Genomic DNA, 27,081 nt, shown 5'->3' with positions numbered 1-27,081 from the left:
ATTGGATAAAATGACTAGAAAATACATACAACTGTAATGTTGAAGCATCTCCATTCACTTGCAAATAGCAGCATTAGTACATTTAGAAATATTTAGTTCAAATATTTGTCTTGATTATTTTCAGAAGCAGCATTTAATGTCACAAAACCAAATAACAAGAGAGTATCTCCTCACAAAGTAATTAAAAAATATATCATGCATGTACATTATTGTTTTCTTAAAAATGGAAATCGGTGGGTAATATGACAGTAATTCAGAAACTGTGCTCCAGTTAAGAGCGTCATTGATTGATGGCGTTGAGATGCATGTTTCATCTGCTCTATCTGTTCTAGATTTGGAGATGGATACACTGTGACTGTCAGAGTGGGTGGATCTTCCCCAGTACTGAAGCCAGTGGAAGACTTCATGCGAGACACTTTCCCAGGCAGCACGCTGAAAGAAAAGCACCACAACAACCTGCAGTACCAGCTTCCCTGTGTTCAGAATGCCCTTTCCAAGATCTTCAGTGAACTCACTAGACACAGGGAGAGTCTGGCCATCGAGGATTACTCTGTGTCTCAGACCACTCTTGACCAGGTGCGGCCTTTCTCATATAGCTGAACTTTACTCATACTTACAGTACTGTACTACTGTATGCTTCCCCTTACTTATAATCAGGATCCTTACTGTCCCACACTAACAGCTACCCAGCTTAAAAAGATTTTTTTTTGGTTGGTAATTGTACATATTGACATACATTTACATATTCAAAATGGTCAGGAGGATCGCTATCTACCTATCTGTTTACAACACATGTAAACAGGCATGCGTAGTTTATTAAATGTAACTAAACAAAGGGATTTTGAAAGTAAATCTTTTTTTCTTAACTGTACTAGTCAGTCTTAATTTTGGAAGAACTAAGGTATGATCTGCAGCAACAGGTGACAAGAAGTCATTGGTTAAGTCTAAAAGCTCCACAAACAGCTGAAGTAAGGATGCACAAAACATCCAATATAAAGAAAGAGAGACATTGACACATACTGCAGGTTTTGAACATCTTTTTTTTTGGCAGTTTTTTGGTCAGTATCTTCAACAGTGTTCTGATGCCTGAGTTTAGGCGAGTTCAGTAATGTCACAAAAGCCATCTCATCTGTATTTCAACAACACAACCTGCAAATACTGAAAATATTCACCTTCATATCTGGGGTTATTTTCCACTCTTTCACGCCAATGTGTGTATACACCCTTTTTAACCTTGGGTACAGAAAAATGGCTGCTGGGTTGCCTTTATTACCTTTGTCTCCACTTCTTTGCATCAACAGCTGCTGTACCTGAATCTGCTCTGCAGCTCCCCTTACAAATTTGAAGAATGCATGTTTAACCGGGGCTCACTTGTGTTTTTGCAGGTGTTTGTCAACTTTGCTAAACACCAGCATGAGGAAGAAGACCCCCAAGTGTACACCAACCCTGTGGATGTGACATCAGATGAGATGCCCATGCAGCCTCTGAAAAACCTCCTTTCATCTGTGAATGTTTGATTCACAGGATGCAGTGGTGTTCCCTTCAAGAAAGAACCCTTCCATTCTAATTAATACTACTATAGCTGTGAACTTTAATGGCACTTCTGTAAACTGATAATGTAAAGATTTCAGATATGAAAAACAAAGCTTTATGTCTTCTTTATTTTTCAAAATCATAAATTAAATTCTATTTGCATACTAATAACAGTACAAAAAACAACTTTTTAATTCTCATTTCATGATGTTTTGGTAACTGCTTCTGCTTCTCAGAATACTTATACAGTACATATAGTACTGTACACATTCCTCAGCACAGAATATGCTATGATTAATTTTGATTAATGCAGCTTAATTAGATGATTGTGAATATGCAACAGATTTAACTCAGGGAAGGATTTTTCAAACCAAAAAATGTGCAAACACATTTTGTAGGTTTTTTTGTGTTTTTATTTCTTCTGTCAGCAGCTTGGAAAGTGAACGGATATACAATAAGACCTCAGACTTTAAAATATGATGTCTAACATTATTTAGATATTTCAGATATTGTTTATTTTGTTACATCTCGTTTTGCTTTACTATCACCACTGAAATAACACCCTGATTGTAATGATATGTCTATTATAAGTTTTTTTTATCATCAAATGGAAAGCCAATCTAGAAGAGCTACAAACAGTAAAGACACAAAGACTGAGCATTCAACATTGAGACGGTCCTAAGAGAGTTTCAGTGGAGACACCCAACAAAGCCATAGTATAATATTTCTTATACAGTATCTACTGATTAAAGATGATAAAAAAATGTATGGGCCCAGAGAAAAATAGTTTATATTTATATTAAAATATATATAATTAAACAACATTATCATAAAGTTTTTTTTCAACAGTTCAGCTGTTTATTTTGAGGTTTCTGTGCCTTCAGAATTCTGAAGAATTGCTCACGGAACTCTGCACTGATAAATATGATTTTTTCCTAAATGCATTTTACTTCACTTTATAAGAACAAATTAGCAAATATATTAGCTGAGAATGTTGTGTATTGCACTTTATTTCTTGTTCATTAACGGCTGTATTTTAATAGCATGGATAGTAATATGGCACCATGGTGATGCAGTGGTTAGCACGGTTGCCTAGCAGCACTGTGGCCCTGGGTTCAATCCCTCAGGTGTCAACTGCATGAGGTTTGTATGTTTTCCCTGGTGCTCCGGTTTCCTCCCACAGGCCAAAGACATAAGCGTAGATAAATTAGCTTCTAGGAAAATGGGCCCTGAGGTGACTGTGTGCATGTTTGTGTCTGTGTATTACCTGTGATGGACAGGGCATTCTGGCTTCTGCTGATAACTTGACAGGATAGGCTCAGACTTCCCTTGACCTTGTAGTGGATAAATGGATGGATAGAACTGCAGTGTCATTCAGTTGCCCTTTCTTTTGAAATCTCAATGAAGGGGTTTTACAATGGTGCAATAAAACATGATTCACCAAAAGCATGAACAGATCCAAATTATTTCTGAGTTTGATTAATATTCACTTAATCATCGGTCTTTTTTACAAATAAAACTACTGTATATCGACAGGTATTCCAAAATGCCATGAAAAACATACCAAAATAAAATAATTAGAAATTAATTATTAATTTCTAAACACACAACAAACCTTAAAGAGTAGTTTGTTTGTGCTGCAGTTTCCTTTTACGTAGGGTTATTACCCATTTAATATTTCGTTGTACTTTTACATTATTTACCAACTGTCTTCTGCGATTATTTACTTCTAAAATGATCCCTTAAGGCTAAATGTGAAGAAATTAGATGTTTATAAGGTCACACCGTGGCCAGTGTAAAATACTACACTAGAAGGATTCAGAACAATGTAGCAAAGCCCATTTTAGCAAAGCTGTTGGTGACTATTATTCTTCATCAGCCTTTTTGTGGCAAAAAATAAATTGCATTTGTTTTGCACATAACGTCATGCAATGATGACAAATGATTAAACATTCTAACAACACTTTATGTAAGAAGTTTTTTTTTTTAAGTTTGAATTTATGTCTGTAGGAGTTTATTTGGCTTGTTCAATAATACAGTAGCTTGGCTTCACTGAGAAATGTAGGACCCCTGCTTTCATCACAGCATAAAGACAATTCACTTTTCTTTTTCAGCTCTAAAATTTCAAATATTTGTTGTCTTCTTCACAGGTGCAGTACCACCTATATCAATATTTAATGAAAAAAGCATTTTGTAATTAACTGGCTTCTAAAACAAGCCTTAGAGCTAAAGCCTTGTGCACATCACACGAACCATGAACTTATTCAGTGAAAAGAAAACTGTGTATTTGACCAAATAATGTGGTGTCCTCCTCTGTCTAATGAAAGTACAGTGGATTTGGAAAGATACAAAAGCAGATGCAACACCATTGATTCCTTCATTCTTTGGTGCATAACAAGAAGCAAGGTTAAAAACAAAATGGCATTCAGGCCACAACGGCCTTCGTCAGGCTGCATTATTACAGTATATCTGTACAGTATGTACATCATTGAATAGTCCATTTAACAGCTTAGTGCATTTAATTGGTGCAACCTACAATTGAAATAATAATTTCCATTCATTATACATTTTCTATTAATCATGGGCCTTTATTACCATTTTTTTACGTGTTTTCAATTGCCATATTTTCTGAAAAACAGTTACAGGTACATTGGGTTATGATTGTCAGACCATAATAACCAGATAATTTGGGGACAAATACAGATGTACAGTAAGTTATTCAACTGGTTTAAACTACTTAATCTGAAAATAGTTTAATCCAAAATCTCTATCTAGTCCCTTCAGATTTAAACCTTCCAGAATATAAATCCTAAATCTTACATGGTGCAAAAGCACTATTTTCTTTTTCTTTTTTGCACCTCTAACCCTCATCATAATTCTGTCCATAACCATAAATCCAAGAGCAGAAGTGATAATATTTGTTTCCTTAGAGCGTCTCCCAACAAGTAAATTTACTGCCTCCTGTCATATTATCCCCATATTCAGACACTGAGCCTTCCTGGGCTTTCTAGTTTCACTAGTATAAATCACTCCACATGGACATTTACACAAATGTATCGAAACCACATTCAAAAGCTTTTAATCAAAATATTTGAATACAGAATAAGAATGATTTAAAACATCTAAGGTCTTCTGTTTATAGATCTACATTTTGCAGGACTTTAGTGCAATAATATGTTCCGTTGTTTAATAAGCAGTAGCGACGGGCTGGATTCACATGAAGACCAGATTCCAATGCCTCAGGGTGATTAAAAAGAAGAACTTTTCATTTGAATCAAAGTTCTTTCAAAGTAGAACTATCAATTTGAATAGATGCAGCCACACAACAGATCCCGAAGCGCACTATTGAACACTTACTTTATTCATTATTTTGGAATAATGTCCCTGTCTTTATTTATTCTTTAAAGAAATTTAATATTTTTTGTGAAAATGGCATTTACTCCTACTGCTTCTTTACTCACCCATTAGTTCTTTTCAAAGCCTCCCTTATAGTACTTATAGTACTGCCCATGGTGTCCACAAGTTTATTAATAAAAAAAAACTTTGAACTCTGATACAGCATTTACAGATTTACATACTGTAAATGTCTATTCATGAGAGTAAGCCTCCAAAGTTATTTAATTCTTAATAACATAAAAAGTGCCTTTGAAAGAAGAGAAAGGACTTTTTTCATGTTCATTAATCAAGATGCAGTTCCGTCTACTAATTCTATAAATAGTATTAGGCCTGTTGATGGGAATGTATTCCATTCTACTAGAATTATTTTAATTAAAAACAGTATTTTCTATTCAAAGGGTGTTTTTTGCATACCTACAGTAGTAGCTCATAGCTGTTATCATTTTTAGATTAAAAAAAACTTTCAGCTATTATTTTTCTTTGCACATTTCAGTGGTTCTAATGTTTTAATTCAGAGAAAATTAGACCAAGGAAATCCTACACATCTGTTAAATGAAATCTGTATTCAAAGCTGATGAAGTCAAATAAGTTGTAAATGCTACATTTTTAACAAACTTGGTGCTTTTTTAAAGATAATGAAAAATTGAAACACATTTACACTGGTCTTGCACCTCTTTTTTGTATCTGTTTCACTGAAGACAGTGAAAATGGAAAATTACCTTAGAAAAAGTACAGATTGTAAATGATTCTTGAAATTACTAGTGCAGAATATACAGTACAGAGGTTTGGACACAACCAAGAAATGTACTTTTATCTGTCAGATAATGGCACCACAAAAATAACAGACCCTTTGGGTCTTGAAAATGATAGAGAAGCATAAGAAATATGTTTATTCAACAAACCAAACTCTACTTTTGGTTGATTATCTTTAAATTGCCATGCTTCTGATACAAAGTAAAATTTAAAGACAAGGCATACTGTATAACTAGATACACAAATATTCAACAGAATGAATATATCAATTTGTTAAACTTGTGTGATTGAAATCATTCAGCATTCTGAGTTTTTTTTTTTAAATAGGTCATGTATTCAAATGACAGCAACAGAGCACTATACTGTATGCCTGGTGTTTGCTTTGGAGTGGTCCTGTTGGGTCATTCATCATCCATCTCTCTTACTCAACCGGTCGCCCCAGCTTACTACGTCATTGCTATTTCTGCCGTATTTACTGTACCTTGTTCCTTATCAACGGCTGTCAGCAGAATTTCTCCAGCTCAAAACCTTCACCAATTTAACTCACATTGTGTGTTCTCTATATTAAAGTCAGGAAATTGCAAATTACAGTCCATCTGTGTTCTGCTTTCATTATGGTGATGATTTATTTCCTGTTTAGAATTCTACAGTATGAACGGAATCACTGCCATCCTCTGGCATGAGCTGTTCTTCATCTGCTTCAGGTACTTGTTATGCGTCTTCTTTGCCCACAGCATCATTTGAATAGATACCATTATAGCAAAAACTGCGACTGAAAAATAAAATGTGTGGATATTTACACCGTTATTATCAGTACAGTAATGGCTTTTCTCTAATGTGTCCAAGAAAATTGTCTCACCTGGAACTGTTTGAGTCATAACAGCTAAACTTAGCCAAGCTCCAATCTGAAGATAAAACAGAGTGAATTAATGACATCATAATTCACATATCCCTGTCATTGTCCTTGCCTGATTAGATAGAATTGGAATCTCAAAAGTAGCTGGGCAAATACACTTTTCATTCTAGGATGTGACTCTGTTCCCTTACATTAATTTTGATCATTTTTATTTTAGACGGCTACATTAATAAGTGGAGCAAATCTGTATTTCAATGTCATTTTTTTCATTGTTCTCAAAGGGCTAACACAAGTCTGTGACAGCACTCTTTCATTAAATACACACTAAATGTTTGTACAGTTAATATAGAACCTCTTCCTTTTCCTTTTTGCTGTTGTAATTCTTTATGAATTTGCATCCCCGTGATGAGTAACACTAAATATCTGCAGTTTATGATAATGTCTGGTGAGCCTGGGGTATCATCTAAATGGGTCAAAACCATAATGATTATCTGCTGAGCTGAGGTGACAGTCTTTGCTGCAGTCTGATGAACAACAAAAATTCATTTCTATACTCCATGGGGTTAGGAAAGTAAAACTGCTCTTGGATGATTAGTCTTTGTCACACGAATAACTGAGATAGACTGGGGTCAATTCACCAGGGCTCAATGATGTCAGAACAGTGACATACTGTGGTGAATGGCAGACAGTAGAAGACCTCAGACCTTCTTTGTTTACTTTTCAACAGTGAGGAAACAAGAGTTCCAAATGAGAAACTGAAGTGAAAATGAAAAAGCCTATTGAGCAAAATCAAAAAGCTGAACAAAAGATTTAGCTTTTTGTTTCTGGGTGATGTTCTGAGGTAGGAACTGAGTTTCCCCTCTTTGAATTCATAACAAACAGCAGATGGTACATAAAATTATTCTTCATACTTCTGCTCTCCAAAAGATTTAAACATTCACATAAACATTACCTCATAAGTGTACTGTGGACAGTGTACCAACTTGAAGAGCCACGTGAAGGGATTGGAAGTAGATCTTGGAAAATGTGATTTGTTTCCTTGTCACAAGATAAAAATAAAAATGAGAAAAAAGAATCGTAAGTAAGCTAGAATCGGAACAGTAAAATATTTCTTTGCTTATTATCACAAATTAGAATCAAATGTGTTGTATTCTGCTATGATTATGATAAGTCATTTTATGACTGGTGTACACACCTGTGCTCTATAGGGAATTTACAGCCTAACCAACTTGTTGGATGCATTATACAGTATATTGCAATGCTTTCAGTTCTCAAACACTCACACTTGATTGCTTTGAATAACAATATGGTTCTAAAAAGGATATGACCATTTCACACAAAGAGAAAAGATACAAGTGTCCCATTACAGATCTATGTATTTTTCTATACAGTATTTTAGAAATACTATACTGTTTTTTTAGAAATACTAAGAGAAACATTCCTAAGGAGTTATTGTGAAATTACGTAACTATTTTTAAAAGATTTGTCTCAAATTATTTTTGAAAACTGTTTCAGTATTTTACATTGGGTTAGAACATATTCCATTTAATATTTTAAAATATGTTTTAACTTACCTGCCTGGTTGTGTTGGGCTAAAACAATATTGATACATAAGTTTCCAGCTTCACAAAACTAAAATAAAAAAAGAAATTTTAAGTGTTGACTAATGTTCTTATGTTCTGCAGTTTGATGGTTTTTTGCTATGCAGATGAATCTATCTGAAATAGTACATTTCAAGTAGGGTACTAAAGAGATTCATTTTGCCTTCTATAAAATAAAATTCATATTAGAAATAACATTTTACAGGATTTTTTATGTCTTTCTGTTTGCTCTTTTATATATTATTCAGAAATAATTTCCAGAACATATAAAACTACATACACTATATTGTCCATGATAAAATTACATATTGGAAAATATGATGTAAACAGTTATAGATATAAACAGTATATTTTTTAGATGTTAATTAGACTTTTTGAATGTTTTCTGCAATTCAGCCTTCATAATGACAGAATAATATCCAGATGGCTACGCCTGCTGCAAAATAATTGAGTTTGTATTTCCAGTGATATTTCATTAACCTGGGATTAGTTTGTGGTTAGCATCACTTTCTTGGAGCCTATCCAGTAACAACAATGCTCTCGCTCCTGTTATTCTGCCAGCATTAGGGTCTTGTTCTATCTGCACATCTTGAGGTTGGCCCTCTCATTTTAACTTCTGATGGGCTGTCCTCCTAAAGTATCTAATTTTTAAGTAGGACTGAATTGATCTCACATGAATTCTTACTTTCCATACAACTAAGGAGTCCCCCCAGAGACAAAGGCACATACCCATACAGTGCATACTGTATACACATACACAAAAGCAAACAAACATTTGAGTGTTTCAAGTTCTTTTTATATCCAGTACTCTTGCCAAGTGTACTCAGTGCTTTCCAGCAGAAACGTTCTCAGATGGTTCTCTTTCATATTGAAAAACACACTGAGTACGCTTCAAAATGTACCACATTCATCTCTGTCCTTACAAATGAATTTTAAAACATTTCCCAATGATACTACACATTTGCAATAGGACAGATAATGGCATATTATTCACTAATAACACAGAATATAATTAAGAATGGTATACCACACCTGAAGCAGGCTCCACAGTCAAACATTGTGTTTCTTTTCTTCTCTTTTCGGCACGGAATAAACCTTTACTTGTTGCTTTACAACCTTAATTGTTCTTTCTTGCTCTCTTTTTTTACTTTTGTTAATCATATTAGGATGTCACTTTGACATGAACTTTGATTCATGCACTATAGAAATAAAGAATGGCAACTATGATGGTTGTTCAGTTACCAGTTTATTGTACTAGACGTACTGTATATAGTATACAATAGTAAATACTGAATATGGGGTTAAAGAGGCCATGTGTTCTAGGCAAACATAAAAATCTGTACAAGAAAATGTGTTTTTATGTTACAATTTTCCCTTGCAGTCTGTTTTGCTCAGTCTGTGTCCATTTCACCCTTGCAATAAAAATGGACTTTAAAATATTTCAGAGCCTTATAACCCAGTGATAAAAGACTGGGCAAAACATTCAAATTACTATTTTCTTTACTTATACACTAACATGTAAATTCCCATTAGCTTCCCTCAAATTCCCTACAAAAAAACAAAAGGCTATTTATTGCAGGGGAGGGGCTTAGTAGCACACAAGTGTCTCTGTAGGGACTAAAGGTTGAACCTCAAGTGCTAAAAAATTGAATAAATCCTGTCCTCACTTTTCTGCAAGTACTGTAAATATGATGCTCCCTGCTTAAGGTGTCTCCCTACCCAAAAATACTTTAATATGTTTTGTACAATTGCCACAAAACCTGGGTCACCCATTTATTAATGACTATAAACCGGCCCTTAAAAAATGTATCAGCAGCCACTGCCAGCCCTGCAGTCTGCCTTGGTTCTTCTCCAGCTACCCCTCCTAGTTCCTTTCTGGCATCAATCCCCTCCTTAATGCACAGTACTCCCAGGTACAGTACCTGAATACCTGCCTACTCCAATGCAGTCGTCCTGGTAAATGAGGAGTTTTGTTTCTTTCCCCTATTACAAACAGATGGCTTTTAGTCCAATTTACTTTGGTAGACAATACTTTCTCACAGGTCTCCTGTCACTTAGTTAAAACCTTAATGTTGCCCTTGTTTGTTAAAAACACTCATCCGTTCTCTGCATAACCCACCACTTGGACTGGCCTTGACTGGACATTTCGAATAGACAGACCCATCACCAAATGCATTCATACTGTAGTTTATGTGTCAAGAGCCCAATAGATAGAGATTATAACATTCCACTAAGTGGTCAACTTTGGTAGGTTCACCTCTGAATTGAGAGAAGAGAACTACCGTACAGTAAGTGCATCTTTCAGTTCCAAGTCATTGAAAGCATTACAACAACTGATTGAAGCACAGTAACCATATTTGTCTTAGAAAAGTGGGACTAAAGCCAAAAGCCCTACAGTAAAAACACTCAAACAGTACTTATGGCTTTCCCTTTTATAAGCTTTTTCCTGATCAATAGTTATTAATCCTGCATCAAAAGCAAAGAGCATGGAGGCTGCTAGAATATCACAGACTAAACCAATACTATCAGGATAATGGGCTTGTCAATTACAGTATATTTGCTTAGATTGCACAACAAACTTCATCCCAGCAAAGTATAACCTGAGCAGAGAAAATAGATACTAGTCTCTGATGTTTCAACAGTCTCCTATTTTGGGATTAAAGTTAACACTTCACAGCTACAGCTAAGAGGCAGCTCATTGTGTCTTCTGCAGAAATCCACAGTCACCTACAGTACAAGATCTCTTTAGGATCATACAGCACTTGGCGTACTACTGTCTGCAGACAGTGCATCAGTTTTCTCTGACCTTTCTTTCTGCAATAAAAACTGCTTGGTGTTCTGGAATTCTGAAATCAAGACTGCACTAATGACCCCTGTACTTGTGTTTCCAGCACATCCACCAATCTCTCTTATCCTCAAAGAGCCTGTTGCTATTGTTGGACTCCAGAGGTCCATAGAGGTTAATAGTATTTTGAGCAATGCATTGTGTCTTTACTTTAAATACATGTACATATTTGTCTGAGAGAGGAGACAGCATTTTTTCTCAGGAATCCTGCCTCACACCACACAAAGCTAATTAGTAATCTTAGTCCATCAGTACAATGAATGACCAAGGACTTAATATGTTAAGAAGGATTTCTCAGTCACATGAAACTCTTCAATGGCAAAGGCTATACAGGCTTAAAAGATTACATCTAAATGAGATGGGCACCAGTTTATCTGGGACATGGATTTACATGGATTTACATTTACAAATGTTTAAAAACATTTGAACTGCAAAAGAACAGGAGGAAAACCTAAGAAAATCTGAAGAGAAGTTATATACAGTAAGTGGCAGAGCCAAAAAGTTAACCCCAAGGGAAAAAAAAACTCCAAAAGACCAATTATGTTCTTATACTTAAATGTATTAAAATGAGTATTAAGAACAAAATACAAGAAACAGAAGCTACTTCATTAGCAGTCAATTATGGTTTAACCTGGATCACTGAAATATGACTAACGACATGATGTTATTTACACCATGCTGTACAAATGGGAGGGTGTTCTTTGGAGCTTCTACCCTTATTTTCTTTTTCCACACTTTACTTTTGCCATCACTTTGGTAAAACGTTGTCTTAGTTTCATCCCTCCATAAAACTTTGTTTTAAAACAAGTTGAGAATGTTGAGGCCTGAGCATCCATAGCAATTTCTGCAACTGGCTCACATCTTTATTGAAGACGTAATTAACGATGGCATTAGTTACATGGCAATAGCAGAATAGATTCTGAAATTGTCATAAGCATATTGTCTGGATATGTAATGTACATGTAGAAGAAAATAATGACACAACACATGCAGCCAATGCTACAAAACAGAAATAAATGTAAAATTATTAGAGAAATTATACTATTATATAAATTACAGCACATGCAAAAGAAATACTTACCAAAAAGCACAATGTAGATGGAATGAGCTGTTTATTTGCGAAATCTGAAATGTTTAAGAATAAACAAAATATTTAAGAGTTTTTCTGAAGTCATAAAATACTACTGCTCAACTTTCAGGAAAAAAAGCTACATAAATAATTATTTAAAACACTAAATAATTAACAAAACTTTAAATATGCAAGCTGTTTGTACCAAGACCAAAACCTCTCTCAAAGTGAAGTATTTACTTCATGCTAGAGAACTAGTTATAAATCAAATATAACTTGCACAGCACATTTCCTTGAAATGCTGCTTTTTAACATAGCTTATCTTACAAAATCGTGTTATTATTTTTATATTCGCAAAAACAAGCTGAAGCTTTTAGCTGGAGATAGAGCCATTGAAAATATTCAAAATACCTTTCTACATATTGTACGGCATGCGTAGATGTATTTCCAGTCTGCATGGACTAAAGATAAATTATATAAGAAAATTACTATCGTTCTATTTTAAGGGTAATATTGTTAAGAAAGTGATAGAGATTTGATCATTTAAAGAAGAACAAATTTAGTTTGATACTGAATCAAATACCTACATATGTGTTTAAGGATATGTTGACATGGTACTGTTGTTGATTTTATAAATAATATCGATGATAATAAACTTTGTTTTTTATAATTGGAATTCCGAGTGAAATTTGCTGCAAGCGTCTATACGGTCAAGCGCCTGACTGAACATTTACAACAGATTGCATGAGTTTTCGTCAAGCAGCAGGCACGAGACACTGATGAAGTGGTTAGAAGGTGGATGGGCGGACAACTTTTTCCATACAGTGCTTTTCATTTGTCTGTATAGATGTTATTGGCTCACAGTGAAAAATACTCTCTTAAAATATGAATGATCCAATGACCCAATTGATAATTCATAGAAAAGAGAAAGTGGGGAACTGCTCCATGTTGGTTATGGGTGACAATTTTCTTCACAGTGCATTTACACATAGATTTCCCTTCAAAGTATGAAGAAGTGGAAATGTCCTACATAACAATACAGGAGTGTGTTTCTTATACTGAGGGTGTACTGTCTAATGAATGCATGTATTTTATTTTTGACAAACCATCGCATAATCCATATAAAGGGCTTCTACATAAACCTGTTCATTGAAATAAATAGGAATGCTGGGACAAGAGTAGAAGAACAAGAAAGAGTATCAATTAATGGGTCACCAGGATTATGCATCCATTGCCTTCTGGAGCAATCAATGCTGTACATTCTGATGAAGAGGCCATTCTTTCCTTCCTGCTCAGACAGGAAAGCAGAATATTGGTACAAAATTGCCTTTATGTGGTTAGAAAAGCTGGTGATTCTTTGGTCATTGGTCATCTTCTTGAATTAAGGTCTGTGGTATTTATGACTTTTTGGGAGTAGTGTGGAGTACGGTAGTAGTTAGGGTAGAGTAGTAGTATGGAGTAGTGGTTAGGGTAATGTACTTCAGATACTGCCCAAGATGGTGGACTCAAATCTGAGCTGAGTTGGTGCTGTTATGTCCCTGTGAAAAGAACTTCACTAATATTACTCCACCAAATAAAGAATTTGTTCTTAATTGACCTATACAGGTAACGGTAAATGCATTTAAGAGCCTTCTTGTGTAACTGGTTAGTCAGCAGTGTGTTTGCCCTCTAAATGACCTGGTTATTCACTTTTCCAAACAGAGGCAAACCCAGGGCAATATCCTGCCATTCACTCCCATTAGAGATGAAGCACGCGTGGGCCGTGAAGGAGTAGGCAGATTCAAATTAATAACAAGGTCAATCTTAGCAGTGTCTTTAAAAATCTATTCCTTGCTATTCTTCAGATGACATTTTTTTATTCAAATCAAAAGACTGCCAGTTTTTCTTTGTCACGTAATGATGTATACATGTAAAAAAAATTCCATGTCCCCTAGTTCTGCACATTTCAAGCTACTTTCTACCTGCAATGTGCAGCAAGTGATCCAAGTCTGAATTTGCTTGTACATGTGTTCTTATGTACTTTGGAAGCTACGCAGCTGTCATCATATTGTTTTTTCTCTACTTTATACAACAAATAAATAACTCATGTTCTGTCCAATTGTTACTGTAAATTAGTATATACAGTCAAAAATGTTCAGTGCATTTACGGTAAATTACTAAACAAAAATCAGCAAGTAGGAAAATACACATGCTGATTCAATCCTGTGTATTCCTCAGGGATTAAAAACAGATACCACAGCAGACAACATGAACAAATCCTTCATATTAAAAATAAATTGTTGTGCTTAACGAGTACATGATGTTGGAAACCTGGTCATAAAAACCAGAAGAAAGAAAATGAAAGTAAATACAGTATATTAAATGAAGCAGTAACCGGCATTTAACTATGGTTAAATGAAGGAGGCACTACTAAATACTTTACTAAGTATTTACAGGTTTGAGTTTTAGTTCAGATTGCCTCATTCAAATGTGCATTAAGTTTTGCATTAGGACTTTCCAATCAAGATTATATATCATTGTTGTTTCAGTTATGTGCTTTGATGCCATGCTAACCCAATTAAAGCTGGAACAATGAAAAGGTAGTAACAATTAAGGAGATGGAGAATAATTACAAGGTTAAGATGTTTAGGTTTGCTGCTTCGCTTCATTGGGCATGAAATAAACATGACTTGTATTCAGAATTTTCCTTTTATGTTTATTTTAATCTTCAAATATCCAGTCTTCCCATGAATCCAAAATGATGAGAAATTAATTTTATTCATACTGCTCAAGCACGTTGCTCAGCATATGTGAGACTTGTTTGATGTATTAAAAAACAAGATATCTAGCACTTGATGGTGTCTTACATTTATAGCTTCTCATGACTTTTGTTTATATATAGAAAGTAATGTCATTTTCATGTCACATAATAGTGAACTTCAAAGAATAATACTCAAAACGCAGGAACAGTTCCAGTCGCAATAACAGATTCGGATTAAAACATTCATGGAACAGTCCCATTTTTAAAATGTAAATCTAGTGTACTGCCAAAGGTATGGAATTATATACAAATTTACCAGAACCATCAGTATCTAAGATCCATCATAGATTTATTTTGATTTTATGAAAATTGTCCAGTAACCAGTTCCAATGTTTTGCTGTTGCTATTTTAATGCCAAAATTCAGTGCTCAAGATACAGTATGTCTGTACATAACAAAAGGTGGACACTTTTTGTTTCTACTCTGGAATCAGCACAAAGAAAAGTGATTTCTGGGCTTAAAAGATGTCTTACCAACAAGCCAAAAAGAAATTAATTTAAGTCGTGAACAGAAAAAAATATAAGGAGATATGATACAAATATCCTACATTGTTGAAGGCACTGGCAAAATTAACCCAATGGTGAAGTGTAAGTAGAACAGGAGGCACTTGAACAAGCTACACAATGAGGGTTTTCAAGCTGACAAGTGACTGGAAGAAATCCTCGGATCATTTTGATACTAGCAACTAAACAAGCTCAATGTGCCAGTTTGTCTCTTTTCACAAAACAAGCTTAATGGCACACTCTCTACCTGAGTACAGCTGAGTATATAATTAACATCTTTTTATATTTTTAATAAAGGAGAGCAATGCATTGATATTCCATACTATTCTGTTCCTCTTGGATGGTAAGTACTGTACATGTGGTGCCGTGTTCTTCATATTAACAAGATGTGGAACTCAGAGGCTGTGGTGATAGTGTCTCATTACTCGGGATAATAGTAGACAAATGTACACAGATTTTTAAGCCATTTGTTTCATAAAGATGGTATATTCTCTACATACAGTATATAAATATTTGGAGGAACACTTGAAAGTAAATGTTCATTTCTCACATTATACTGTAAATTTCTGTGCGTTAATGAATACTGATAATATGACTCTGTGAAAGACAGGTAATGTGAACATGTGAGGGAGAATGAGTTAGTGAGCAGGTGAGCAGTGAAGAGGTGGTAAGAGAAATTAACTCATTTTTGACAAAAAAAGGGTCTGCAGTGACTCTACTATATGGCACAGAAGCTAGAAAGCTCTGAGAACAGGACTAGGCAATGAAGAAAATCTGCTTTCTTACAAAAAAAACATATTTTTGAAGAAAACACAAACTGAAGGAGAGTTCAAGGCTTTAATGCAGTTCTGTAGCTCCATTATCACTCCTGCTGTACCTCCCTGTGCTTCCCAATCTGTTTATAGAGGAGCTCCATGTGGTTTTGGGGTTTATTTGACATCAGGATGGGTCCAAACTCCCAGAGCCACCAACGGAACCTGTCAAAAAGCCTACTGATTTAACAGATTAAAAAGCACTGTTTCTGGCTACATCTCCCATTCATCCCAGCATGACCGCCCCAGAGTGTCACCTTCTAACTCAGCGCCAGCATCCCTCTCATGCTCACTGTCTAGTCCTTCTCATTCTTCACTTTCATCTGCTATGCAGCCATGTAGTGAAGACGACCTATGCCTATGCACTTAGCAGCATGCGTACAGGTTCAGAGACAATATTTATGGCAATGTGAGAAAGATCATAAGCTTTATGCAATGGAAAGTGGAATGAAATCCAACCTTCATTAATAACCCAGGATCTGGAATACCTACATGGAGGTGTGTATAAGGGGTGGTTGACATAATATCCCAGCCAGGCCGTGAATCCCCAGTAAAAGGCACAACCCTGTAAGAAAGGCAATGTTCAAAGCAATCATTCTGTAATCGTCATGATGGAAAGAATGGTAATTATTGTAAGGGACAGAAAATGTTTCTTTTCATAAATGTGTTGAAGCCCTCTTTATTACAGTACTCTAATCAAGAAGCTTGATTGGATGAAAGGTAATTCATAGGAGATCGTTTTTGATTGAGTGCGGTACTAACATTTCATTAACTGTGGCTTGCAAAAGTACTTGCCCCCTTCCATTGTTATCTCTTTTTTTTACTTACAAATTATGTATACATATTAATTTAAAGAAAAAACTTTTTAATCAGAACTTGAATGCACAAACTGAACACTGAATGTTAAATGTCAGCATTAACTGCAAATATAAAAAATGTAAAAAAACTAAAATATGTTGATTGGATAAGTATTCATTTTTGGTATGTGTTTTTCTCCATCACAATTAAGGTGACTTTATAATCACGCGTCAAAAAACATGCTTTATGAAGACTGAGGCTGTTTTAAGCACAGTCTTTGATTAACTTTACTAGAACTTGGCCAGTGTATTTTTGATGCAAAAGCATTGTGCAGAGTCTGTGACAAATTATAAAAATACTGCAGAAACAAAAGAGTGTGCTTACACAGCTAAAATTTTTTGTTGTAACATGTACTGTAGAAACACTGGACCTTCATAAAATAAAGCGGGAGAGAAAATGAATAACTTGATTGGAATCATACCATGATATTACTGAAATAAACCAACTTATTAGATGAGTATTCTATAGTCATCTGCTTTTCAATTTTGTCTTTACTAACATGCAGCTCATCCTCTTCAATGCATTGTATTCGGCAGGTTTAGTGCAGAAAAAAGTCAATACATGTTTTCTCACCTTTTCTGCTCATGTTTTTCACAATTCCTATTTTATTTATCAAGCAATGATTCAATTCTGTAAAATAGTGTGAAATTCTCTGAAAAAGTAAATCAGTGTCCCACAGTCCAGTATGCAAATGACTGAGTTCTACGGTAGAACCCTGTCCAACACTGACAAACATCTGCAGCTGTTTTCCTCATATTTATCTTTTCATAAACAGTTTAAGCCGGAACATTTCAAACTTAAATTATAAAAAAAAAATGAAAAACAATTAAGTACAAGTGTATCATTTCTGATATGTAATATGACATGATTTTCCCTCAAATCTTGGATATACAGTATACTGTAGGAATGTATATTATTTATTTTATATTATTTAGGAAGTAATATATTATTTTGGTTTTTTTTAACTAGCCTTTCTTAAAGTATTGTATTCAATACATAGTTTTGAGCTTTATTTCTGCTCTAAGGAAAGAAAACTGAATTTTTATTAATTTCTAGAAAATTAATTTCTAAATAGACTGTGATTTAAAATTTCCATGAAATTAAAGTACAGTATAAAAATAAACATGCAGATTGCAATTTTTTTTGTTGACTTTTTGGAAAGCTCTAACACTTTGTGAACATCCATATTCATTATCGAAAATGTGCTGTATTAATGTTGTCTAATTTCATATTTTCCATTTGACTTTAGAATGCAAACAGAGGCTTTTGACATTTTATGACACTCGTGGGGATTCTCTGGGAGCTGACAATAATGAGTGTTGCTGTCAGTGGTCTTTCATTTTACTGTAGTGTCTAAGAATGAAGAATCAACCCAGAACCCAGCTTTATGCAAATATCTCCTGATGTGTCTGTCCATCTTCTTCAGAAATGCTCTCAGTCCTTCTTTCTCTGTAGCTTGTGGGCAGAGGAATGATTACTTAAAAAGCTCTTTATAAACTTAGAGAATAGTATTTGTAATAGTTTTAATATCAGTTTTTACATACTGTATATCTGTTTTTCATAAGATTTTCAATATGTATTTTAGTACCTATCATTTCCTTTCCTTCCGAAATCATATTTTGTTATAACCACATGTAGAAATTAACAAACCTACTCTGGAGCACAGAAAAGTGTAAATAACAGTGTATGTGTTGTTACAAATTCCATCACTTTTCAAGTAATTTCTTACACTTATTAACAGATACAGAATGATGTTTCCCTCATTTCTAAATTATTTTATTTACTATAAAAACACTCAGAAGGTTATTTGTGCCTAATGAAGCACATGAATTAGAGATTGCTTCAAAACAGAACATCTGAGGTTTCTCACTCAAGTTCCTACAACAAGCCATAAGATGATCTCAGTGTAGTTGTTCTTTAACCAGTAGATTAATTCAAAACACCACTGACAATTTCTTGTAGCAAAGGGCACTGGAATATCAAAAGAAGATCTGACTGTATGTGGAAAAAATGCAAAATATTCAATTTAACAACTTTTACATGTCATCCTGTTTTAAACAAGAATGACCTAATTGGGATATGATGCTTCATATTCAGTTTAAGGCTGAGGCATAAAAGAGGCCAGGGAGAGAATAGTATTGTAAAGATTCACAACTGGAGAAAATGAGGTGTTGCTTGATATTCCAACAGTATATATTAAACACTTGGTTTCACTGAACACACAGTTGCTTCTTCTAATTACTGAAAAGGTTCTGAAGTGTAAATGCACTTTACATTTAGGAAGCGATTCAAATGTACTGTATTTCAACATGATTATCAGGCAACACACACTTCCCACTTGTGCAGCTATTCTAGTATAAGGAGGACAAAATTACCTGCCATCACATTTAAATAATTTCCTCATCAATGTCTGTATTGTATTATAAAAAGCAGAAATAATTATCTGTCTAGTGATGCAAAACTATGAGTAAACCTAGGGATGGCAGGGAAGAATAAATGAACAATCATTTTCTCTGCCTCAGCACTTCCAAAAAGGATGCTTTTAAACTTTTTAATGATATTGTATATATTATGTACTGAGAGGCATTTAAACACTACACTACTTTGAAGTAGCAATTAATATTTGTTATATGCATAACGTACCCCAAACATTAAAAGCAAAAGCAAAAAGAAGCAAAATAAATAATATGAAAGAAAAATGGGAAAGTGATGATCACACAAGCATTCAAACCCTTTGTTGTGGCAAATTTAAATTAACTTAGATGCAGATAATTACTTTATTGTACCACAGAATTATGAGTGGCCTCCTCCTGCACACAATTCTAGTGGTTCACATGATTTCAGAATAAATACATCTGTCTCTGTAAGGTCACTCAGTCAGGTAGTGAATTTGCAACAGAGATGCCATCATGAATACCAAGGAGCTTTCCAATCAACTCAAGGACAACGTTCTAAAAGCATGTTCTAAAAACATTTCCAAGACCCTCAATATCTCATTGTGAATGTTGAGTCAGATCATTAAGAAATATCAGCCTTCCCTACAAATGATTTTGAGTTACAGAGCTCAGTGGATGAGATGGGGGAGAGGGGAAACATCCATTGGTTCAACAATATCCAGGTCAATACAGGCTTATTGGGGCTTGTATGGAACTCAGATCCCATATGTATTCTATATGAGTTTGCAACAAAGCACTTCATACTACAAATGTGTAAAAGGTATTGTGGTCAGACAAGATAAAAGTTGAACTGTGTGGTCTAAATGAAAAGTATTATATCTGACACAAATCCAACAGTGAACCAACATCCCTACTGTAGTAACTGACAAATAAGTTCTAGAACCCAAGATGAAGTTTGAGTAACTGAGTTTATTGCATGCAAGGAACAATAAGACCAAAGTATTGTTCGAAATATAGGTACAAAAATTCCAGTTTATATAGCAAATTTAATCTGCTTCTGATGCAAATTGTTACCATACTGTAGTAATGGGGGCTCCCTATGTTTGGACATTCCCAAGACTGTGAACACTTTTGATGGTCGGTTTTATCTTTCCTTAGTTAGGGGGGTCTTTATCTTGTACTTGGAATTCCATATCAGTTAACTCCCATCCCACCATAACTCAGAGGCGCCTAAACATGGAATGTCTTGCGTTACAAGAAGTCTTTGTGCAGAAAGAAATCAGTTAACCCCCTTTTCACATCTTATATCTTTCTTCACTACTGTCAAGCTAGGTGGTGACAGCATTATGTTAGAGTTCCGCTTCTCATCGGTAGCGATTAGGAAGCTTGTCAAGATTGATGGAAACAGATGAAGAAAGGTATTATCAAATCTTAAGAGGAAAACTTGCTTCAGAACAAAAACCTGGTCACAAATTCACCTTTCAGCAAGACAATGATGCAAAGTTCAAGGCAAAAGCTACACAGGAACGGCCCAAGATAAAAAAGTAAATATCTATGAGTGGCCCACTCAAAGTCCTGATGTGAATCCTAACCTGTCCATAAGCAATTCACTTGATCTTGATTGAGGATGTCAAAAATAATGTGCCGAAAGTGTACCAAGGCGGTGTGCAAAGTTGGTATTCACCATAAAAGTGTGGACAGAATCACTGCCAAAGGTGCTTCTATCAGATACTGTAGTTAATGGGTATGAATATTTATGCAAACAGTATATTTCTTTTTTTTTCTCTTTAAGATTTTGCTGACATTTTCTAAGAGTCATATCTTACCCTCAGGAATCTTCGGCTTGAACATTCAGGTTTGATTAAAATAGACACCATAGGAAGTGTACAAAGATGTTTGCAAGACACTTGTATTTTGTGCATTGATATACTGTTCTACTATATTAGAAAACACCTCACATTTACCTTAAATCATCAATTTAGAATAATCTGCATTATGAATCCACTTTTCCCTCTTTTCCATAATTATGTCCAGTACTGCATAAGTCACCATCAGCAGCTAGTCCTGATCCACTGCTGGATGAAGATTATCTCCACTTGTCCTGTCATGCCCTTTCTCTGTTCCAGATTATACAAGTAAAGCTTTAGATTTATCTTTCCATGTTTCTGTGTTCTTCCCAGCTGCTTCTTGTCTCTTGCAAATTCCACTCTTGCATTGCATCATCCATTGCTGAACTGTTATTCTATTTTAAAATGCTATTTTAATTGTCAGTTTATCCATGCATTTCTCTTCTGTTCATTCTTTTTATCCCAAACATCTGTCCATGTTTCTTTGTGTATGTAATATTTGGTCCTTGTTCACATCTGCTGTAAATACCACATTTTGGAGCCATGTGTCACTGATGGTCACATGCATTGGTTGAAATATTTTCTGTACAGACAAGTGAGCAGATTTCCTCGCAGTATTGAATTGTTTATTACAAATATACTGTACTGTACTTCATCCCATTTTCACTCTTTTTACTTTCTCATATTGGCCATCATGTCTCCATCTGCACCCATGTGTCTGCCAAAGACAGAGAGAACTGTTGGCGTTTTCATGTTCTGTTTGATCTGTTTCAGTCTCCTTAGTTTTTACAAAGCTCTTACACATCACTTTCATCTTGCTTAAGTTGATTTTGAGTCAAATCTTACTCGCATCTAAGAATTTTTGTATTTGAAGATGTAGTTCTTCAGGGCTTCTGGCAAAATGACAATGTCATCTGCATATTGAAAGAGGCTCATATGAGCTCTGTTTGTCTTAAGTCTTTTTTCTTCCAAGTCCAACAGCTTGAACATCTCTTTGAGAGTTTTATATTTATCAAATAAAAATAATTTAGATTTACTTTTCTATAAATTCTCTAATGGGTATTTCAGTAAACAAGGGTTCCATTTCGAAACCATTATATCTTCATATACCATTATTCATTAGTTTTTTTTATTTTAATCAATTTCTCACTTCTGCTGCGTAAGTGTTTCAGATTATTGAAAACATATTAATAGCTGGTAAAGTGATAACTTTCTGGCAACAATGTAAAGTTCCCAATTAATTCATCCATTTTTCACCCAAGAGTTATAAAATGGTTTGCAGAATCCAAGGCACTGTGATACTATAGTGAGTTCACTAGTTTGTACTGTTTTTGACCAGAAACTAGGAGCATGCAGTAAGATAACACACCTTTTTGCAATTAATGCCATATTTACAAAAAAAATACATTTTAAAAATGTGAAAATGTTCAAAATTACAGTTTCAAATCAGTTTCAAGTCTTTTTTCCAACTGTACCTCCATGATCTTTTAAACATTCACATTGAGATGAAATATTGTAGGTCCATTTGTAATATTTTTCCTGCTAGGAAAACAATCCTGAACTCCAGGAAACCAGAAGGGACCTCATATGAGGCAACAAATTCTAAACAACCATTATCCTCTTGCAGACATTTTTGGAAGCTGCATGTGTTACAAAACTTGTTTTCTAGGGTGTCGTGGAAAACTGGTCTGATTATATTGAAAAAAATCCAGGGTTACGTTAAGAAAACTGACAATTTTAATTTATACATTTAAATTAAAATAATTTTTTGATGCCTTTATTTTGACAATTTAAAAGTTGTACCTTCAGCATGTTCTGTAAAGGTGTATATCCTTCCGAGAACTTGTGAACAAAAAGAGTCTCCAGAAGATGTCTGATGTAGTGCAGGGAGTGACAAAAGCAGGCCAAGCTTTAGAGAGAATAATGAAACAAATATTACGACACATACTGTAAAAGTGCAGCCCATATAAGTGGTTAAAAAGGAAAATAACTGAAAGAGTATTTTAGGAAATGGTCACCTGTTGAGCAAAATAAATATATTTGAAGTTGAACTGAAATGCAGAAACAAATACATTTTAAAGATGTATAAAGATAAGAAAACAAACAGAAAAAATGTACACAAAGTTCTTGTTGTTCAGCTGATTTAGAAAGCAAAGGATATGTAGAGCCTCAGTTATTTATATAATTTAACTCACTTTTATTATCTTTTATTATATTTTAGAAGAAACACAATTATCGGTTTAGGATTGCCAATACTGTATATTAGCAAACCAAGAACTGCAGCATTTGTGACCACCCCTGATTCTGGGCAGCTAATGAACATGTTTCATTCGTCAACCTTCAAATTATACATTCAGCAAAATGTTCATTCATCTCAGGGAAAGCACAGAGAGTTTCACTTGATCTCTACATTATCTTAACTAAATAAACTGACTACTTAGCTGACCTAAATAAAACTCACTGCTCTTCTAAAATTTAATATTTAAAAGACATCCTGAAATTAAAGCAAAAAAGACTGAGCATTACCATCATTACCTCCAGTCCCTTATATACTTTATAATAAGAATATACTTTTCTGTCTCCTGGCATATGATCTGGTGGATGGAACTGTACAGTATGTAGTGGGAATACCCATTAACTTAATTTATTTGCGGAATAACGCTTTTGACTTAATGATGAATGTAGAGTTATAGGATAACACCTGTTCCCTGAAAGAAATTCTCTAGTTTATGGTTATAGGAACAATGTTCAGATACTGTACATGTAGGTGTTTTGTGATAGATTAAAATGGATGCAAATAGATCCATGATACTTACTTCACTGCTAGATGTCGGTTGCTTTTTGTTTCACCATACACACCTGATAAACGGAAATAAAACATCAGGTAGATTAAAAGAGGTCCAAAATACTGAGTTAGAAATACCTAGAAAACAAAAGAAGAAAACAGGTGTTTTAGTAACACATATAATAACTATATTATCCCAACCTCTAGCCTTTTACTGTTCAGGTCACCTGGAATGGGACTAAGTGTCCTATCTGTATTTTAGTTTTCAAAGAAAATATAAAGAATAAAAAAGTAAGTCATTATTGTTCTGCTGCTTTTCATCAGCAAAGTCAAGAACTGATAATGCTATCAACATGTATTTTATATAAATACTAAAGAAAGATGTTTTTCTTACGTTTTTCTTAAACCCAGTTCCTGAAATAGTATTGACAATGTCAAAATAGTGAACACAAATCCCCAAACTCTATTTCAGTTTACAAAATAACACATTACTAGTGTACAATGTCCTAAGACGCTCAAAATATTTACCACAAGGCTCAAAATCAATTAAGTCTACCAAACAGTACAGCATTGTCAATAAATGAGAAGCTCTCTTTCCCAGTGTTTAAATAGTGCCATACAAAATACTAAGTGTCAACATCAATATAACCCTGAGTGCAAGTTTTTCTACCTTACAGTCCAACTGGTATCACTGAAAGTGTAATTACTGTATCAATAGTGTTGCTGTACATAAGGGTTTTCCCCACTCAAAATCTAATAAAAAACAATATAACAGTTTCATCCGCAAAAGAAACCAATGCACATACATAAAGCGATATAGAATTTATCAAGAGTGAGAAACACATCCCACTAGTCACATTTTTAAGTTCATGCACTTACTGTGCTCCAGCTGACCTGCCGGCCCAAGTCTGTGAAATACAAAGTAACAAGGGAAGATGAGGCAATGGTGTGGATAATGCAGGAATCTTTCAGGAAAGGACCATCTGCAAGATAAAGAACACATGTGAAAAGCACATTCATGATTCTTACAGACTGTAAAGCAATAGACTAGGCCTTCTCCACAGTTGTTGTGCTATGGGAAAGAAGGATGATTTACTGTGACAAAGTGACCACACAGGTTGTATGATTGTTGGTGCGCTTACTACTGGTACTTTAATGTACTGATTCAGGTAGAATTTATATGTTGCTAGATAAACCATAAGACACAGTTCAGATTACAAAACCTTATTGAACTGTTACCCATCATGTAGAGTTCAAATGCAGCTTTTGTTGGCAGAGTGGTCCCTTATCTCCAGGGACATCTGTGAACATCTGGAGGAATTAAGACCATGACATTTAGCAGCTATATCACCACTGGAAGTGTACCCAGCCACTATTAGGAACATCTAATGTTTTGGGCAGGGCACTATTTGTTTAAGATAGACTAAGAAGGTGATCTTTACAAAACTTTGAAAGCAATAAGAATAAAGTGCTCTTCTCGGTTAGGAGCTAACTGGTTCAAGGATCTCATCCAGCTGTGTCTTGAAAAAAAGTAAGGGTACTGGCTTTGCCAATTGTCCCATAGTCTTAGAACCCCTTGAATAATATCGTGCCTTCTGTTCTAGTTTGAAATGCATTTCCAGGTATTCTCCACTGGTTTCTCCCAGTTAATGTTTCACTGTAGATCCTGAAGAAGCCCACTGGGTTGAACTATGCCTTTAAGAATATGGAATATGGAGTACTGGTATCAGTGTCCAACTAGCTCAGACATAGATCTTCTTTGGTTCACAAGTAATAATCATATAATCAGATGTGTACCCAGTGAATAAAATGGGACATGGCAGCAACAAAAGGTCACTTCAATGCCAGATTCATGGAATAATCAATGTTCTTTATTTCTTCACCAGCACAGGGTAAAGTGCTTGACAAAGTGCAGCAGGTTTGTGACCATCTCCAGTGCTGACAAATAAAGAACAAATTGAAATTGATGTTCTATCTTGGAATGGTACAACCTAAGGGCATTGATTGCAAGTTTGGAATGTCATGTTTCCTGAGAATGTCTTATTAATGCTGTGACTGGCTTTATGTAGATAAAAGATCTATGTTATGCAAGTTGTATCTTCTCCAGTGGCTTCTTTGACATTGATGAACTTATCTGGTGCTTTAAATAATGTTTTGACTTAAGTGGACATTAAAAACACATGAGAGCTCTTGATTTGTTAATATTGAGAATGGTCACAATAATGACAAATATGTCTGCAGCATATTTGTTATACCCTGTATGATGTTTATCATTTGTTTTAGTCAGAGATTAAATGAATAGCATTGAATTTCCATAAATTGGCAATGGAATGTCTTTTCTGTTTCCATTTCTTATTTCTTACGCTGTCCAGAGAATAGATCTGTTTATGTCCATATCATTTATTTTGAAAGCTACAACTATTATATTTATTAAATGCAGTCTATGTTTTCTAGGTAAAATACCTTTATTACAGGTCCTATTACATTTTATATAAAATGTGAACATATTTTAGAAATTATTTAAGAAAAATAATAAAAGCCTATTTTAAAGTACTATTGAAGGAAGATTTAATAAGTGCATTACAGTACAGTATATAAATATTTCAGAAAGTTCTAGTATTAGACAGTGAAACAAATTCAAGCAACAAACTATATTTCTGGCAATTTCTTTTTCTGATTAATCTGCAATAAACCTAGCTGTTCTCTTTCTACTTCTACTCCTCAACAATCATTGCAAATTATATAACTGGTTTTGAGATTGTCTGATTGCTGGCTCTTGTTGTTTAGCATATTTAGCACTTTGAAACCTCTTTACAGAAAAAGTATGTTTATTATGGATCCTCAAACCATTATTAAAAAGAAAACATTTAAAAACCTAAAACCTTGAAAAAATGAAACTAATGCCTGAAAGAGACAAAAAGTCATCTGCATTAATTTTGAGTGCTGTTTGCTTGATTCCCGTGGTGCTGCATTCAGATCAGGCCACAAGGCACCCTTAGGACTGCAAGGCTTAGGTTGCTGGACCTGA

At 34.6% G+C, this 27,081-nt stretch overlaps 2 protein-coding genes across 5 annotated transcripts in view; one reads left to right on the top strand and one right to left on the bottom strand.

Moving 5' to 3' along the window:
- The window catches only part of LOC102683509 (phospholipid-transporting ATPase ABCA1-like), a 310,746-nt gene extending 307,767 nt beyond the window's left edge, over positions 1 to 2,979 (top strand). The window contains exons 49-50 of the mRNA XM_069192079.1: positions 333 to 576; positions 1,386 to 2,979. Of these exons, the coding sequence (XP_069048180.1) occupies positions 333 to 576; positions 1,386 to 1,517 (376 nt within the window). The 3' untranslated portion in view covers positions 1,518 to 2,979. The remainder of the gene's footprint in view (positions 1 to 332; positions 577 to 1,385) is intronic.
- A 912-nt stretch (positions 2,980 to 3,891) lies between these two features.
- The window catches only part of LOC102683305 (trans-2,3-enoyl-CoA reductase-like), a 51,735-nt gene continuing 28,545 nt past the window's right edge, over positions 3,892 to 27,081 (bottom strand). For 2 of the 4 annotated variants that reach the window (XM_015345530.2, XM_069192085.1), the window contains exons 4-12: positions 24,933 to 25,036; positions 24,085 to 24,191; positions 23,072 to 23,177; positions 16,660 to 16,732; positions 12,066 to 12,109; positions 8,113 to 8,170; positions 7,491 to 7,576; positions 6,542 to 6,587; positions 3,892 to 6,454 (exon numbers count right to left, since the gene is read on the bottom strand). In XM_015345530.2, coding sequence (XP_015201016.2) covers positions 6,327 to 6,454; positions 6,542 to 6,587; positions 7,491 to 7,576; positions 8,113 to 8,170; positions 12,066 to 12,109; positions 16,660 to 16,732; positions 23,072 to 23,177; positions 24,085 to 24,191; positions 24,933 to 25,036 — 752 coding nt within the window. In that variant the 3' untranslated portion in view covers positions 3,892 to 6,326. The remainder of the gene's footprint in view (positions 6,455 to 6,541; positions 6,588 to 7,490; positions 7,577 to 8,112; positions 8,171 to 12,065; positions 12,110 to 16,659; positions 16,733 to 23,071; positions 23,178 to 24,084; positions 24,192 to 24,932; positions 25,037 to 27,081) is intronic. The other 2 variants (XM_069192089.1, XM_069192095.1) reach the window with 1 other exon arrangement.

The sequence above is a fragment of the Lepisosteus oculatus genome, chromosome 1 (genome assembly GCF_040954835.1).
Source record: "Lepisosteus oculatus isolate fLepOcu1 chromosome 1, fLepOcu1.hap2, whole genome shotgun sequence".
Lineage (NCBI taxonomy): Eukaryota > Metazoa > Chordata > Actinopteri > Semionotiformes > Lepisosteidae > Lepisosteus > Lepisosteus oculatus.
Note: the sequence above shows the minus strand (reverse complement) of the source record. Positions and strands in the feature narration are given on the sequence as shown.